This window comes from Ailuropoda melanoleuca, chromosome 3, assembly GCF_002007445.2.
Source record: "Ailuropoda melanoleuca isolate Jingjing chromosome 3, ASM200744v2, whole genome shotgun sequence".
NCBI lineage: Eukaryota > Metazoa > Chordata > Mammalia > Carnivora > Ursidae > Ailuropoda > Ailuropoda melanoleuca.
This window is the reverse complement of record NC_048220.1, coordinates 30,911,459-30,926,287: the sequence shown is the minus strand read 5'-3', so window position 1 is coordinate 30,926,287 and position 14,829 is coordinate 30,911,459. Positions and strand designations below refer to the sequence as shown.

The following is a 14,829-nucleotide window of genomic DNA, read 5'->3' as shown; positions in this document are numbered from 1 at the left end:
TGGGAGTCCCCAAGATCTTTTCAGAAGTACATTCAAGATAATACACCGTCTCTATTTGCCTTTTTCACTGTGTTGACATTTGCACTGACGGTACAAAAGCAATGATGAGTAACTCTGCTGGCATCCTGGGGTACAGTAGTCATTGTGTGCACTCACAGTTCAAGAATATCCTGGAGGAAGCAAAATATTACTAATTCTTTTACATCTCCACTTTTGACAATGTCCTTTTACTGTCCATCTGTGTGACAGAATGGGAAAATGCATAAAGCTTATTATGCACTTAGGCTTGTGTCAAAGAGGAGTAGGTGTAAGACTGTTGTGCGGTGAACAGCCACCTTTTTCATGGCATACCATGAATAAACTATGGTGTTTAGCCTTGCGTGCCTGGGAGAGGTTTTCTCAGAAATGACTGAAGTGAGGTTATCACTTAAAGGAAGACAACAGTATTTGTTGCCGGTCTCTAAAAATTCGAGCTTTCAAACAAAATTTAGAACTTCTTAAGACTTCTATCTGCCACTGTGAACTTGACAGATGTGACTCTTACATTGTTTAATGAACTGTGTCAACATTTGGAAAATCTGCCTAACTCAGTGAAACAATATTTTCCAAATGACTAATGCATGACAGTACGAAATTATGCATGGGTAAAAGATCCATTCAAAGTGCAAGACAGACCCGTGATGTTAATGTAAAGGCGTTACAAAAATTTCGCTGATAGGGTTTCACATTGCACACTGTAGCACTAACCTTTAAAAAACCAAAATGTCATATTTTGGGGGTAGAATCACAAAGAATATCTACAATTACCTGAACTTCATAAGCTCCTGGAGGACCATTAACCCTCCCCTGGCTCACAGGGAAGGATGTTTACAGCACTTTTCTTTACCTATAGTCCTCCAGGTAGTCTCATGTCACAGGAGGCAGATAAGAAACATTCACCAAGTTTCAAGGTTCATTATTTCAATGATGCATTTCACCCACAATACGACTTACATATGTGATATGACCTCTGTATCATCACAGGGCCTGCTATTCAGGGGTGGTGAACGTGGGCTAAATGAAAGGATCTAATTTACCCGCATATTTTACGTGCTCCTCAAGATGTGATTAGTTCTCACAATCCGTCCATGAGCCTCCTCTCGTCACTTGTTTTTCTTGCAGGAGAACTCAAGAGAAAAACCCAGCTTTGCATGTGTTGTGTGTTGTTGTTTTTTTTTTCCTTTCTCTCAACTCTAATGTAAACCCCATGGCCTCAGGAATAAGCTGGTGTTGCGCACACTCTCCACTGTAAATGGGCAACAGCATCTGAGTATCCATTTGGAACAAGGCACTTTGTTTCTAGGAGTTTTCACTTAAAAGAAAGCACGGTGGATAGAGTCAGTCCATAAGAGCAGCTCTTAGCATCTTCAGAACGTTTGGCACAGCTGTCAGCACACGCCAATCAAAGACCCCAGACATGTTAGGTTTTCCATTCAAAGGGGTGTGAGGCACACTCGGATTCTTACATGCTTTTGATTTCTTTCTGTCCTGTATTTGCCATGTATCCCTATTAAATGATGGCGAGTCCATGTGGTTTGCTGTCGTGCTAGCCCTTCAGTTGGACTGCAGCCCTTCAGTATCAGAGGGTCACACTTGGAGTTGTGTACCGTGTTGTCCTGATCCATGTTTCCCAGTGATGTTCACTACAGGCCATCCTCGTCTTCATTTTTGTGTGACAAAAACGGACTTCCTCCACTGATGTCTGTGGTACACTTGGCAGTGTTCCACATACTCTGTGCTTATGTGAGGTAGCATAGAAGGACGGAGGGGAGGCCAGGAGGCTGACTGGAATGACAGATCCCTATCTACACTTGCACCGGTGCATTTGCTCATTTCATTTTCCCTTTCCCTGTTGCCGTCAGTCGCTCGTGCTTCAGCGGCCCATTTTGCATATGCTCTAATTTATAAGCTAGAATTTGGGAACACCATCCTGGGTTTTAGGCTTTATACTACTTTCCACTTACATAATGCTTTTTCATAAAATCTCTAGTTTTCCTGAAACAGCAAAGAAGGAACATCTACGGAGTGTTTGCTCAATGCAGGAACAATGTGCTAGATTTTGTGTGTATTCTCCTGTTTTCACATCACACACATGCACACAGGTGATGTCCTTCCCAGTCTGCTCGTGGAAACTGAGGCTCAAAGCAGTAGCCACCAGCCCAGGGTCACACAGGCTTTTTTCTGTGGTAGGGCAGGGATCTGAAGCATGTCGGTTTAACTGCAGACAGGCCCCCAATCACCGGGCTGCAGGGAGGCGACAAGGTTGTATTTATGAAGTGCTTTACAAAGTACAGGCACACCTTGTCGTAGGGCACTCTGCTTTATTGCTCTTAGGGTTGGCACAGAGCGTCAGTTTGTAAAAAATACAAAGTCAAGCAAGCCTTTCAGTGCTGTGTCACATTTTAGTAGTTCTCTCACTATTTCAGATGTTTTCTTTATTGTAGTTGTTATGGTGGTCTGTGAATGATGACTCGCTGAGAACTCAGATGATGGTTAGCATTTTTTAGCAATGAAGTATTTTTAAATTAAGGTATATACATTGTTTTTGTAGACATAAAGCTCTTGCACACCTTAATAGACTACAAAATCGTATAAATATAACTTTTATACGCACTGGGAAACCGAAACAGTCGTTTGACTTGCTTTCTTGCGATACTCACTTGCCTGCTGTCTGTGGTCCGGAACTGAACCTGCAGCATCACTGAGCTATGTCTCTACTACAAAGAACTATGTAAAAAAAAAAAAATTTTTTTTAAGTACATACGTGTTTGTGTGTAATGTATACAGATACATATAATTGGTTGAGGAAACATTACAGAAGTAACCTTTCAAATCTTTAAATATTACACTCGTTTTCCATAAACAACTGGTTGGTCCCTAAAAATAGCTGTCAGATGACAGAGATGGGCTGAGCAGGAATAGGAGCATCTTCAGGACTTAAGCCAAGGAAGTGTTTGCTTCCCTGACACATTGCTCTGTTCACTCACTCTAAGACCTTCCCACTTCTCTGTCAGCCTCTGGCCCAGAGCAGCCACTCTGCATTAGTCACAAGTTTCCATTCATCCAGGGCGGCTCACGCCAGACCTACAGCAGAGTCATTTCAGGTGATTGTCTCCCACTGTAGGCGGTCAGCATGTGCTCCATTCACTCTCCCAAACCCAGCAAGGAATCAATACCTTGTGATAGAGAAGTCTCCAGAAGTTCCTGACAGTGTTCAGAGAACATCATGGAACCCTGAGGCCTATTCCCAGAACCAGGGTGGTGGGAACACTATCTGTTTGACAGAAGCCTCTTCGACAGACAGAGGGTCGGCCAGGTGTAGTGGTTTCATTTGCGGATAGAACTGAGGGGAGCTTTTGGGCTTGTAGAAAATCTCCAAAACAAATGAGGAGTAGAGGATCTTCTCCAAACATTAGAACAGCACTCAGTGTGGTGAGAAGTCTGCAAAAGGAAAAATGGGAGCTGGTCGGAGAAGCAGATTCCCCCTTTCCTCCTTTTTCTTAAGCCTACCTTCAGAAACTACGGAGTGGGGAGGGCAGAACAATGGCCCCCCTGCCAAAGCCCAGCGTTCTTTCTGCTCTCACCGCGAGCCAGATGCAAGGCTGAGAGTCCCACTCCTGCATTTGTCCTCTGGAAGCCGTAGGTTCAGCCAGACGACCCTGAGAATGAGAGATGTTGGTCCAAACTTGACTACTGTAAAAAGCTGTAGTTCTCGTGGAGGACATTGGGGGGGGGGGGCTGTCCTGAGTTGTGACTGAATTTAGAAAGATGCCTGTACGAGATCTTAAAAATCAAAAATTAAATTGATGTCCTAAGCAATTAAAGGGGTAGGAGGCACCTTTCTGAAGTGACTGATACATACTGTGTCTGGACCACGGTGGTCGATGCAGGCTATCCAGTGAGCCGGACTCAACTGCATACTTAAAAATGGTGACTGATACCATACGCAGAGGACACCTTCATAAAGGGGACGATGAATATAAACCCTCTGCAACTAACAATTCCAGTTTCTGAGTGAAGCTCGTTTTCACCATTCTTCTTAGGGAATACTTAAAAAGAAATGACCTCACTCTTTGTCTCAAGAAGAATCAAACATTACTTGAATATATTTAGGTGGGCAGCTGTAGCGCCTGCTAGCCCATGAAGCCAGTGTGAACATGTGCGCTGGGGAGTGAGGAGGTAAGACAAGTGGATTTTGATATTTCTTGGGCAGTCATGACAGTTAAATCATGTCTCTGCTTTCGTCCTTCTTTAGCCCTGGAATGAGACCAGATGTCAGCTCTCCTCCATCCAGCTCCTCCGCGACAACGGGACCACCTCCCAAACTCTGCCTTGTGTGCTCTGACGAAGCCTCAGGGTGTCATTACGGGGTCTTGACTTGTGGGAGCTGCAAAGTATTCTTCAAAAGAGCGGTGGAAGGTAGTGTGTGTTTTGAAGAGTTTTATTTTTCCTCTATTGGGTTCTTGTCTCTCAAGGTAGATTCTGAAGTTTCTGTTATATGCAAACCCCACTCAGGCTGGACGTGAGGAAAGGCAGGTGGGGGGGGAGGGGTTGGGTCTCAGGCCTTTGGGCAGGAAAGAGATTTTAAAAACCAACACAAGCAAAACTAGAAAAAACAGAACAGTATAAATTGAGGGGCGGGAGTCTGGTCAGAGAACAGAAGGTAACTACGAAAGGACTGTCGTGTGAAATGGTGTTGTTAGGGTCGGGCAGTAACATCATCTTCGTTGTACCAGAATCATGGGCTTTAACTCCCAGCAAGTAGTTGGTTCTAAAACCACCAACTATTCTAGTGTGACAGAAATGAGTGACAGTAAGAACTAGGAGAGGGAAAGTCTCTGGATGGAATTTTTTTTTTCCTATTGAGCCAGGAATCTTATTCGGCATAAGAGCTGGTCCCTGTGCTCTGTCTGGTCACCGTCTACTTGAAGTGAAGGATGAGTTAACAGTTTCCAGGAATGGAGGTTAAAAAAAGGAGAAGTGACAAACTGCCTAAGGAGGTCAAGAAATAAGGTATTTCAGAGGAGCCGATTTCACTATATTATTATATTAATATGAACTTTACCCTTGTGGATTCAGCCCAACAGGGGCAATAACATCAACTCCTTTAAGAAAGAGAAATTCATTCCATTAGTATTGGAAGTTACTCAAATTATTTCTTTCATCTTACCAGTGAATTGTCTTGGGAAAAAATCATGTACTTCAGTTACCTGTAAAACAGGTAGAAGGTAGTGTGGCCCGGGTGCATTATCTAAAGCTCTGATTATATTAATTTTTAAAGAAGTATAATTATCTATCCACTCACAGTATGAGAAGGATTATTAGAGTTCTGTTTGCATATCCTTAAGAGTCAGATGAGTCATTTTCTTTTGTTTGGATTAGTTTGTAATACATGAGCCAACTATAAAATTACTCCTGTTATCCCACACAGAGCACAGGGATGCAGGCTTTGCCCAGGTCAGGGGCTGCCTGGTCCCATGGAGGGGTCACACAGAGCGCCCAGCCCTCCCAGGTGCAGTTACTCACCACAGACCCGAGGGTGTGAAGCCTGTTCTTGTCCTCACTTTAGCTACTTCAGCACTTCATCAACTCATGAGTTATTTCTGTGATATAAATGCAGTGATAGCAGTAATAATATTACACTAACGTTAACAAATTGATTTCTGAAAGTGAAATTCAGAATGAGACTGTGGAACCTTAGAAGAAAGAATGGGTATTTCAGAAAATATTTTAGTTAAAATGGAGAATGAAAAATTCTTTAAAACGGGGCTATAAATTCAAATGCTTACAGGGACCAAGTATATGTCATTCTGGCAAGAGAAGACATTTGGAGCAAGGAAGGCAGGCATTGATGTTAGAGAGGGCAAGCTTACCTAAAAGCATCCAGTACCCTTTAAAAAGTGTAAAAAAACAAACGCTAAACATCCCTCCCCCGTAAAATACCACTGGAGGACAGATGCCCTCTGGGCTTAACCCCTGCTTTAAAATTCTTATAGTTGCTTTTAGGTACAAATTTCATAGAACATTTCAAAATGTTTATGTAACGTTTAAGTCTGATGGCTCAATTAATTAGTAGGAGAAGGTTTAACTGTGGAGTCTGTTAAGTAAATCCTATTTGGATTTTCATTTTCTCGCATGTCCCTTCCAGCTCCTAAATTCTGCAATCTTTTGATAACCTAGCACGTAGCAGTTTTACTTTTCCTTTCTAGACATCATGGAAATGTTTTAAAGCCCAGATACATATTTTGGAGCACTTTCTTAGATAATTACAGAGATGCAGTTTGTAAGATCTGCATTACACCTGGCACTCAATTTTCAGCACCTGTTGGAAATAATAGTTACCCCCACCCTCAGACTGGCATAATGTAAATACCCAAACATACAACTGGTTTTAAGAAATTTGCACAAGTTTTACTTATTACTTATCTAAATCCTTGATCTGGGCTGAATGGCTATTTTGAAGTTTTTACTCAATATTCTGGGATTCGCCTTTCTGTACACAGAAGAAAACTCTGGGTAGCTTCACTTCTTTCCATGTATGCTGGTTCACTGATAACCTCCCCCGACCCGAGTCCCTCTGACTTACATCCCCTTTGCACAGAATTCCGTGTAAGCTTTGTTGGTGGGTCATAATGGCGATAGGCATCCACTACCCTCACTGTACCATGAACCCAGTACTGTTTTAGGTTTGTCACACCATTCAATTAAGGGATTTGTGAGCTCACAGAGGCTGCAGTGATCCTACTTGATAGCCGAGGAAACTGAGGCTGAGAGTGTAAGAAGCAGCACTGGCATCCCAGCACAGCTGTCTCCAAACAGGCTGTTAACCTCTGTGCTACACTGGGCCTCTGAGAGTAGACAACCAAAGTTTTCTCATCTGAGAGTTTTTATCATCGAGTGAGATACAGAGATGAAAGCAGTCGCAAGGGAGTTACTTACCAGCTAGCATTTATGGAGTGCTCACAACGTGTAGGTGCTGTTTGTAAGTCTTCTACACAACTGCCTTCAGCCCTTGCAGAAGCCCAGCTAGCTAGGTGCGAATGTTCCAGCTTTGCAGATGGGGAAATAGGGGTCAGAAAATGTAATAAACATTACTGAGATCACATAGCTGGGAAACAGAGCTGCAGTTCAGATCAAGGGCTTCCTGGCCCTCACGAGGGCACGTCTACCACACCACACAGTTTTTGAGAGCAGGTAAAGAAATGTACAGTCTCTGAGCTTCAGCTTCTTTAAGACCTGGATGTTTCAAATAGGGTAGACCAAGTGCAGAAACCCCCAGAACATGCCCTTTTTCTTGGACCACTGTTTTTTGTTTTTTTTAACTTAAAAACAACTATTTTACTCTCCATACTGTGTTAGTTATCTATTGCTGTGTAACAAATGAGGACAAAAATTAGTGGCTTAAAACAGCAGGCACTGATTGTGTCCTGCAGTTTCTGAGTCAGGAATTTGGAAGGAAGTGAGTAGCAGGGCAGTCCTGGGCCCCTCACAAAGTCATATTCAGACTGTAGGTTGGGGGTGCAGTCAGCCTGGAGCCCGAGGATCCACTTCCAAACCTGTCAACACTGCTTTTGACAGAGAGCTTCAGTTCCTTGCTGTGTGGGACTCAGCTAGGGCTGCTCTCAACAGAGCAGCTGGCCTCCCCCAGAACAAATGATTCACAGTAGAGAGTAGACTATGGAAGTAATCATCTCAGATGTGACATACTGTGACTTCAGCCATATTTTATTGGTCACACAGACCAATTTTATTGGCTGCACAAGAGTGTGAATACAAAGAGGCAGAGACCACTGGGGGCCATCTTGGAGACTGGCTACCAAACCAACCATAAATAGACACCAGAATTACTTGCCAAAAATAGGTATTAACCATAAAAATAAATACAATGCAAACAAAACAATGTTAAAAAAAAATCACAGCTGTCTTTAAGTCTTTTCTCCTCCCATCTCCTATCAGGTAGAAGAGGAATTTACAAAGTGGTAGAAGACATAGGAACTCCAAACTAAGATGACTCACTGTCTCATCAGAAGGACTGACCAGGAGTGACCATTAGTGATGCATGCCCATGTCTTGTAAAATAGTGCCCACTAGTTGAAACTCCTCCTTTTATAGATAAGACACAGACCTGCCTAGCTTCACGCTAATAACCAGGACTGATTTTAACTTATGAAGGCACAGTGTCCCCCTAATCCAGTAGCTCAGATTCTGCAGGACAGTGATGTGAGGAGATGTTTATGGGGTCGAATCTCTTTATATTTTAACTGCTCCAACTATGGATGCGTCCATTGTTTCTCCTTTTGCTTTAAGAAGGTTAGAATCACTGGATTAGTGCTTCCATTTCATGTCACCCAGAGAAGTCATGAAATGTACACAACACAGAAAGGAATGGAAATAGCTGGTACAGACATTCGGCCTTGGAGGGCAGCTCTGGAACAAAGCTCAACTGTAGGCCACTAGTCAACTAGGTGGCCTACTCCTCACACAGACTAGAGCCTGATACAGTTAACCGTGTCCCCGAAACACAGGCTTAATAGCATGGTGATTTCTCCTAAAGATGTGAACAGAGTTTGTTTCCATCCAAGTCTTAGGCTGTCCCGTGCAGAAAAGATCCTGACCCAGAAACTGGAATGAGGTATATTCAACCTAGTGAGTTGATAATGATGATTTTTCTCTTTTCTCTGAAGGTGATTTCTTTGTGAGAAGAGAAATGTCCTGTAGTCCTGCAAATGCCATCCCCTCTAGCATGAGGTTTGTGGACTCTGAGTTGTCCAGTGTTTGTGTAGCTGCACTGGTCTTGTGCAGGAGGGTCCTTTCAGAGTTTTTGTCAGGCCAGCAGATCCTCAGAGTTTCCTTCAATAACCAGATTAAGAGAAAACTACAGGAATGTGCATTTTGTAGCGGGTAAGGGTACAGAGACTTTAAGTCTTTTCCTGTCAAATTTTTTTGCTAGGTGAAAACTGCACTTCTGCCTCTTACCACATTACTAAATCCTAGGTGCCAAAAGATTTTAGACAGCAACAGTTGTAAATATTTGGGGTCAGTGGTCAGACATTCTCACATTGTAAAAGCATGTGAATGAATGAACAAGTATCAGTCAGATCCATGTACTAGTTAGTTGGCCAGCAGTGTGATTTCCCTAACTAGCTGCTGGCAGCCTTCCCCTTCAAGATGAATTGTGGCACCTGTCACAGAGCTGAGGGGGGAGCACACTGGATTTGCAGGTGGTGGCCTAAAGCTGAATCAGAGTCCTTTTCCATGTGGGACTCAGACTATTTGGAAAGCAGTTTCTTCTTTGTTTAACCCTCCTTAGTATTAAGTGAGAAGTCATAATGAAGGAGTGCTTACAGACATCCTCAATAGCTGTTAAACTGTGCTTGAAACAGTTTCTGCCTGTATGTGGAATGAGGTGGCCATGGAAGGCAGTGCCTGGGAAGGGGCAAGAAGATGGTGGGTGGTGAAGGGTTCTGCTTCCCCATCAGGGAGGTGTTCAGTTTGGGAAAACAGGTGGTACACCGACCGAGCACTGGTACACTTTTCTCTATGTATATACTGCAGTGCTTTTCATGAACTACGATTATTTGTTGAACAGAAAAAGATTTTTTTTTAAGGTGAACTCGCAACTCTGTAAGGGCCATGTAAGCAAGTGTGCTGTACCTTTCTTAATCACTGCCTGTGGTCAACCCAAAAGAGAAACGCAGCAAGTCTCTCCATAAAAATTTCCTTTAAAACCTGGGAAATTTTGACAGCACCTTTGTTTTCCATCTAGGACAGCACAATTATCTTTGTGCTGGAAGAAATGATTGTATCATTGATAAGATTCGAAGAAAAAACTGTCCAGCATGCCGCTATCGAAAATGTCTTCAAGCTGGAATGAACTTGGAAGGTAATGTAAATGCCTGAAAGGAATGGTCTCTGCATACATATAAAAATGCATTATTTTCCTTTTTAAAATGAAAGTAAGCAAAAGTAAGAATTTAGTTATTACAATATATGTGCTTGACTAACGTAACTTTATATGATTGCTTTATAAACTAGGAGTTTTTTTATGACTATTTCATATCCTGTTTAAGTTTTCTCACTAGCTCTTGATGGCGCACACAGCCTTCATTATAGCCAGACTGTATACTAAGAAAGTCAACTACGTAACAATGACTTCAAAGCAACATTACTCGTACCTTTTTCTCCTCCCTTTCTGCAGCTTCCAAACTCTTCCCTAGAGTTGAAAATTATTCTCTGTCAGATGTATTTACCTGTCCCTTTTCCTCTCATTCACCTTTTACTTGGCTCTATAGCTGCAGAAATGTGGATGGACGACACATCTGCCCGGGGAAGTAACTCCTCAAGGAGGTACTGGGATGGGTTTGCCTTTGCCCTCCAAGTAAAGAAGAAACCTGACACTAGTTAGAACTTTTGTGTTTCATATCCCTGTTTCTATAACAAGTTGTATAATTAACCTTGATCTTATCATTTAGAAACTTTGGAAATTCTGCTGTAGTTGAGAATGCGAGGTCCACGAAGGTAGCAGTGGTGCTGGAAGAACCCACACCCTTTGTCCTTAGATAGCAGCACTTTCCCTCTCCAGAACCCACAAAGGAGGCAGGCCGGAAACAGGCAGTGAATCAAACAGTGCCTGCAGTTAAGGAGCGTACTGTCTACCGAGGTTGCAGAGTCTGTCTCAGGACAGCATGGTGGGCTGCAGAAGGGGCCAGAGCCCCAGAAGCACGAGTAGGGGCATCTCGTTCTGTCCTGGGAAGCTGGGAAAGCTCCTTTGACAGAAGAAACACTGACTTTGAAATCTAGAAAAGCTGGGGAGGAGGAGTTAGGTAAAAAAAATAAATAAATAAAGGCAGAGACACCATCAGATTTGTACTTTAGAAAGACTCATCTTGTCTAGAGAGACCGGTGGACCAACCCTAGAGGTAATTCAGAGAACACATCGTGACGGAGGAGGGAGAAGAGCAAGCGTGTGGTTCTTCTGGTAGAAGGGAGACGGGCGCTGGTGCCATCTAGCATGCACTGTGTGTGGACCTGTTTTCAACTATTAAACAGATTGCTGGGTTCGACTGTGAAGAGTCTCATTTCCCAATTTCACAGACAGATGAAGTGCTCCATGTTGAAGACGGTCGTGATACACCAGTCACTTAACCCAGTGTTTTCTAAGTGCGACTAGGTTGCTTAAACTTGACTGCAAAGTACCAACACGTTAAGCATTGATTTAAAGAAAGTGATAGCAGCCCATCTTCTTATAGGTGTTACAGAAGCCACAGAGATGAATGCCATTTTCACGGGCTGCAAGGATAGTTGTTTTGTTCTATTTCTGCCCTGATCTTACTGAGTTTCTTTTTGCTGCTCTCTAACCACTTAAATATACTTTATTTTCTTTATATAAAATTTCTCCTCCAACTCTGTAACAACCGCAGTGCCGTCCCTCACTAAAAGACAACCAGGACAGCTAGAGACATCTCAGTTTCTGTGTTAACAAAATACCATCACTGCCCTTTCCAATCAGATCTTTAAATGTAAGCATACAGTTGAGACAGAGCTGCAGTTTCTCAAAACACTATTAAAAAAAAAAAAACATGCACTGTATGTTTTTATAAGATGTCAATATAAGATAAGAGAATAGTGGGGACACTAGCATTTGTTAAGAGCTACTTTGTGCTAGTCTCTATCCTTTTTTCTACTCACAGAGGTTATTTGAGATCCTTACATTATTCAGAACACTTTGGAGCAGGGCCAGATTAACCTCTACCCACCAGAACCAGAGTTCTGGTTTGTTACTTAAGAATGTATCAGATACTAGGTAGGACGTATGATACATGGTAACATAGTTTTAATTATAAAAAACTGAAGGCTAAAATCTAAATGTATAGAGGTTTTCTTATGTGGTTTTAATGTGAAAGCCTCATTTTTGTTTTTAATTATTCCTGTATATATAAAACCGTTATTTAGAGTGGGTATGTGTCTATGCCAGAAATGTTTGGCAGAGTGTAATAGAGTGGACCCTTGAACAAATGTAGGTTTGAACTGTGCAGGTAGGTCCACTTAAAATGGATTTTTTATATGTATTTTCTCTTTCCTTAGGATTTTCCTAATGAAATCTTTTCTCTGGTTCATTATAGGAATGCAGTTTATAACAAACAATGTACAAAATTATGTGTAGAGTAAATCAACTGTTGTATTGTTGATAAGGCTTCCGGTCAACAGTAGGCCACCAGTGACCTTTTTGGAGATTCGAAACTTACATGAAGATTTTTTACTGCATGGGGTTTGGTGCCCTTAACCCCACGTTTTCAAGGCTCAACCGTATTGAAGAACAAGATAGAGGAGTCAAATGTTTCCTTTTGTTAGTATTTTAACTGTAATCTTTAGAAACATTCCCTTTCAGGACTGCCCCAAAATAACATTGCAGAACAAGTCAGCTCTTCTCAGAGCTGATTCCTGATTCTCTCCATAAATGTACCTTAGTATCAGAAATGGTATATTTGGATGCTCTTGCCCCCATACCAAGTAATTCTCCAGATTTATTTTAAGGCAGCTTTTCTAAATGCTTCAAGTGCCTGGCAGTTGAGTACAGATAAGTTTTTTAAGGGTAATCCTCAATGTTTTACTTCATTTTAGGGTGTATTGTAATCATTCCAAATTACAGCTTTATTTTTGGTATAAAGAATCACATGCAACTTAAAGGCAGGGAGGTTTTTGACATCAGATTTCATACCGAATATTTTTAAGTTTTAAACTAAGATTTTTTTATTAAGAAAGGAGGGGAATGATCACAGACTCAAGAACACTTCTGTAGAAATCAGATGCTGACAATCTCTATGCTCCAAGGAGTCAGGAACTCGATATCAAATAAAACCTTAGTCAAGTGCTTAAAAATAGTGTTTGCTGAACTAATTCAGTTAACAACTTCTTACTCAAGTTCTATGAAAATGTATTAGTACACATTCTGTCTCTAGTCAGTATTTTGAGCTTTATTCAAAAGCATTAATTCTCTCACTTAGGGCTATTGATAAATTGTAAGAAATTAATTCTATACTAAATACAGAAGATTTTTGAAAATCCACCAGCCTATCACTGTCCTTTACCCTGTTCTCATGTGGAGTGTAGGCGTTAAGTTAATGTGAACAGAGGTCTTTATTTCAGGGCATTGATTTGGGACATGCATGTTCTCTTTTACCTTCTCAAAGAAGTACTTGCCACGACTTTGAAATGTACCTTCGGTGTTTAAAGTATTGCCTTATGTTACGTGTAGTAGCACTTCCTTTTTTAAAGTTCATCACTCCTCCCTCCAGCTGTACTATGTACATTCAAAATACTCTAAAGGCATATTCTACCACCGGTGGAGGTAATGATAGCTCTGTAGCACTTACCGGGTGCCACCAACTGTTCTAAGCCTTTTACATATTTTAATTGATTTCTCAGCCACCCTCTGAGCAAGGTACCAGTATTACCCTCACCGTACAGAAGAGGGAAACTAAGGCCCAGGGAATAACTGGGAGATCCCACTGACTACGTGACAGAGCCAGGGTTTAAATTCAAACATGCTGGCTTCAGATTTATGCTCATTACTACCACACCATACTGTGTTTTCAGCAGAGCATGGTAAAATAAAAATAGCTCTGTCATGATCCTTTTTCTGTGTTTTGAAATGTTCCATGAGAATTCTTTAATTTCTCACTATCATATACAAAACAGTGCACAATGGGACCATTCTATCATTTTAAGGACAAAGAATCTAACAATTATTTTTAAAGGTGATGACTATTTTTGTCTTAGCAAAATGGGTTGTATCCCTGATAAGTGAGGCGAATACATTTCTTCTTTCATATAAATTCTGTTCATTGCCCTTCATTGGATCTCTGAGCACTTTCTCTTTGTGTGTGAGGCCAATATTAACTTGACCCCATCAAAAAGGAGAATTACAGACCGATCTCCCTCATGAATATGGACGCCAAAATTCTCAACAAGATCCTTGCTAATAGAATCTGACAGTACATTAAAAGGATTATCCGTCATGACCAAAGTGGGGTTCATCCCTGGGATGCAAGGTGGTACAACATTCGCAAATCTATCAGTGTCATAGATTTCATCAACAAGAAAAAAGCCAAAAATCATGTGATCCTCTCAATAGATGCAGAAAAAGCATTTGACAAAATACAGCATCCTTTCCGGATTAAAACCCTTCAGAGTGTAGGGATAGAGAGGGTGCATTCCTCAATCTCATAAAAACCATCTATGAAAAGCCTACAGCAAATATCATTCTCAATGGAGAAACCTGGAAGCCTTTCCCTTAAGATCAGGAACACAACAAGGATGCCCACTCTCGCCACTATTATTCAACATAGTACTAGAAGTCCTTGCAACAGCAATCAGACAATAAAAAGGGATCAAAGGTATCCAAATCGGCAAAGAAGAAGTCAAACTGTCTCTCTTCACAGATGACATGACACTCTATATGGAAAACCCAAAAGAATCCACTCCCAAACTACTAGAAGTCATAGAGCAATTCAGTAATGTGGCAGGATACAAAATCAATGCTCAGAAATCAGTTGCATTTCTATACATGAATNTACCACTGTCTCACACCATACACAAAGATAAACTCCAAATGGATGAGAGACGTCGATGTGAGACGGGACTCCATCAAAATCCCAGAGGAGAACACAGACAGCAACCTCTACAACATTGGCCACAGCAACCTTTTTCACAACACATCTCCAAAGGCAAGAGAAACAAAAGATAAAATGAACTTGTGGGACTTCATCAAGATAAAAAGCATCTGCACAG

At 41.6% G+C, this 14,829-nt stretch overlaps 1 protein-coding gene across 5 annotated transcripts in view; it reads left to right on the top strand.

Moving 5' to 3' along the window:
• NR3C1 (nuclear receptor subfamily 3 group C member 1) overlaps nt 1–14,829 on the top strand; it is a 120,145-nt gene that overhangs the window by 86,559 nt on the left and 18,757 nt on the right. For 4 of the 5 annotated variants that reach the window (XM_034656201.1, XM_034656200.1, XM_034656199.1 and 1 more), the window contains exons 3-4: nt 4,295–4,461; nt 9,806–9,922. In XM_034656201.1, coding sequence (XP_034512092.1) covers nt 4,295–4,461; nt 9,806–9,922 — 284 coding nt within the window. The remainder of the gene's footprint in view (nt 1–4,294; nt 4,462–9,805; nt 9,923–14,829) is intronic. The other variant, XM_034656203.1, reaches the window with a different exon arrangement.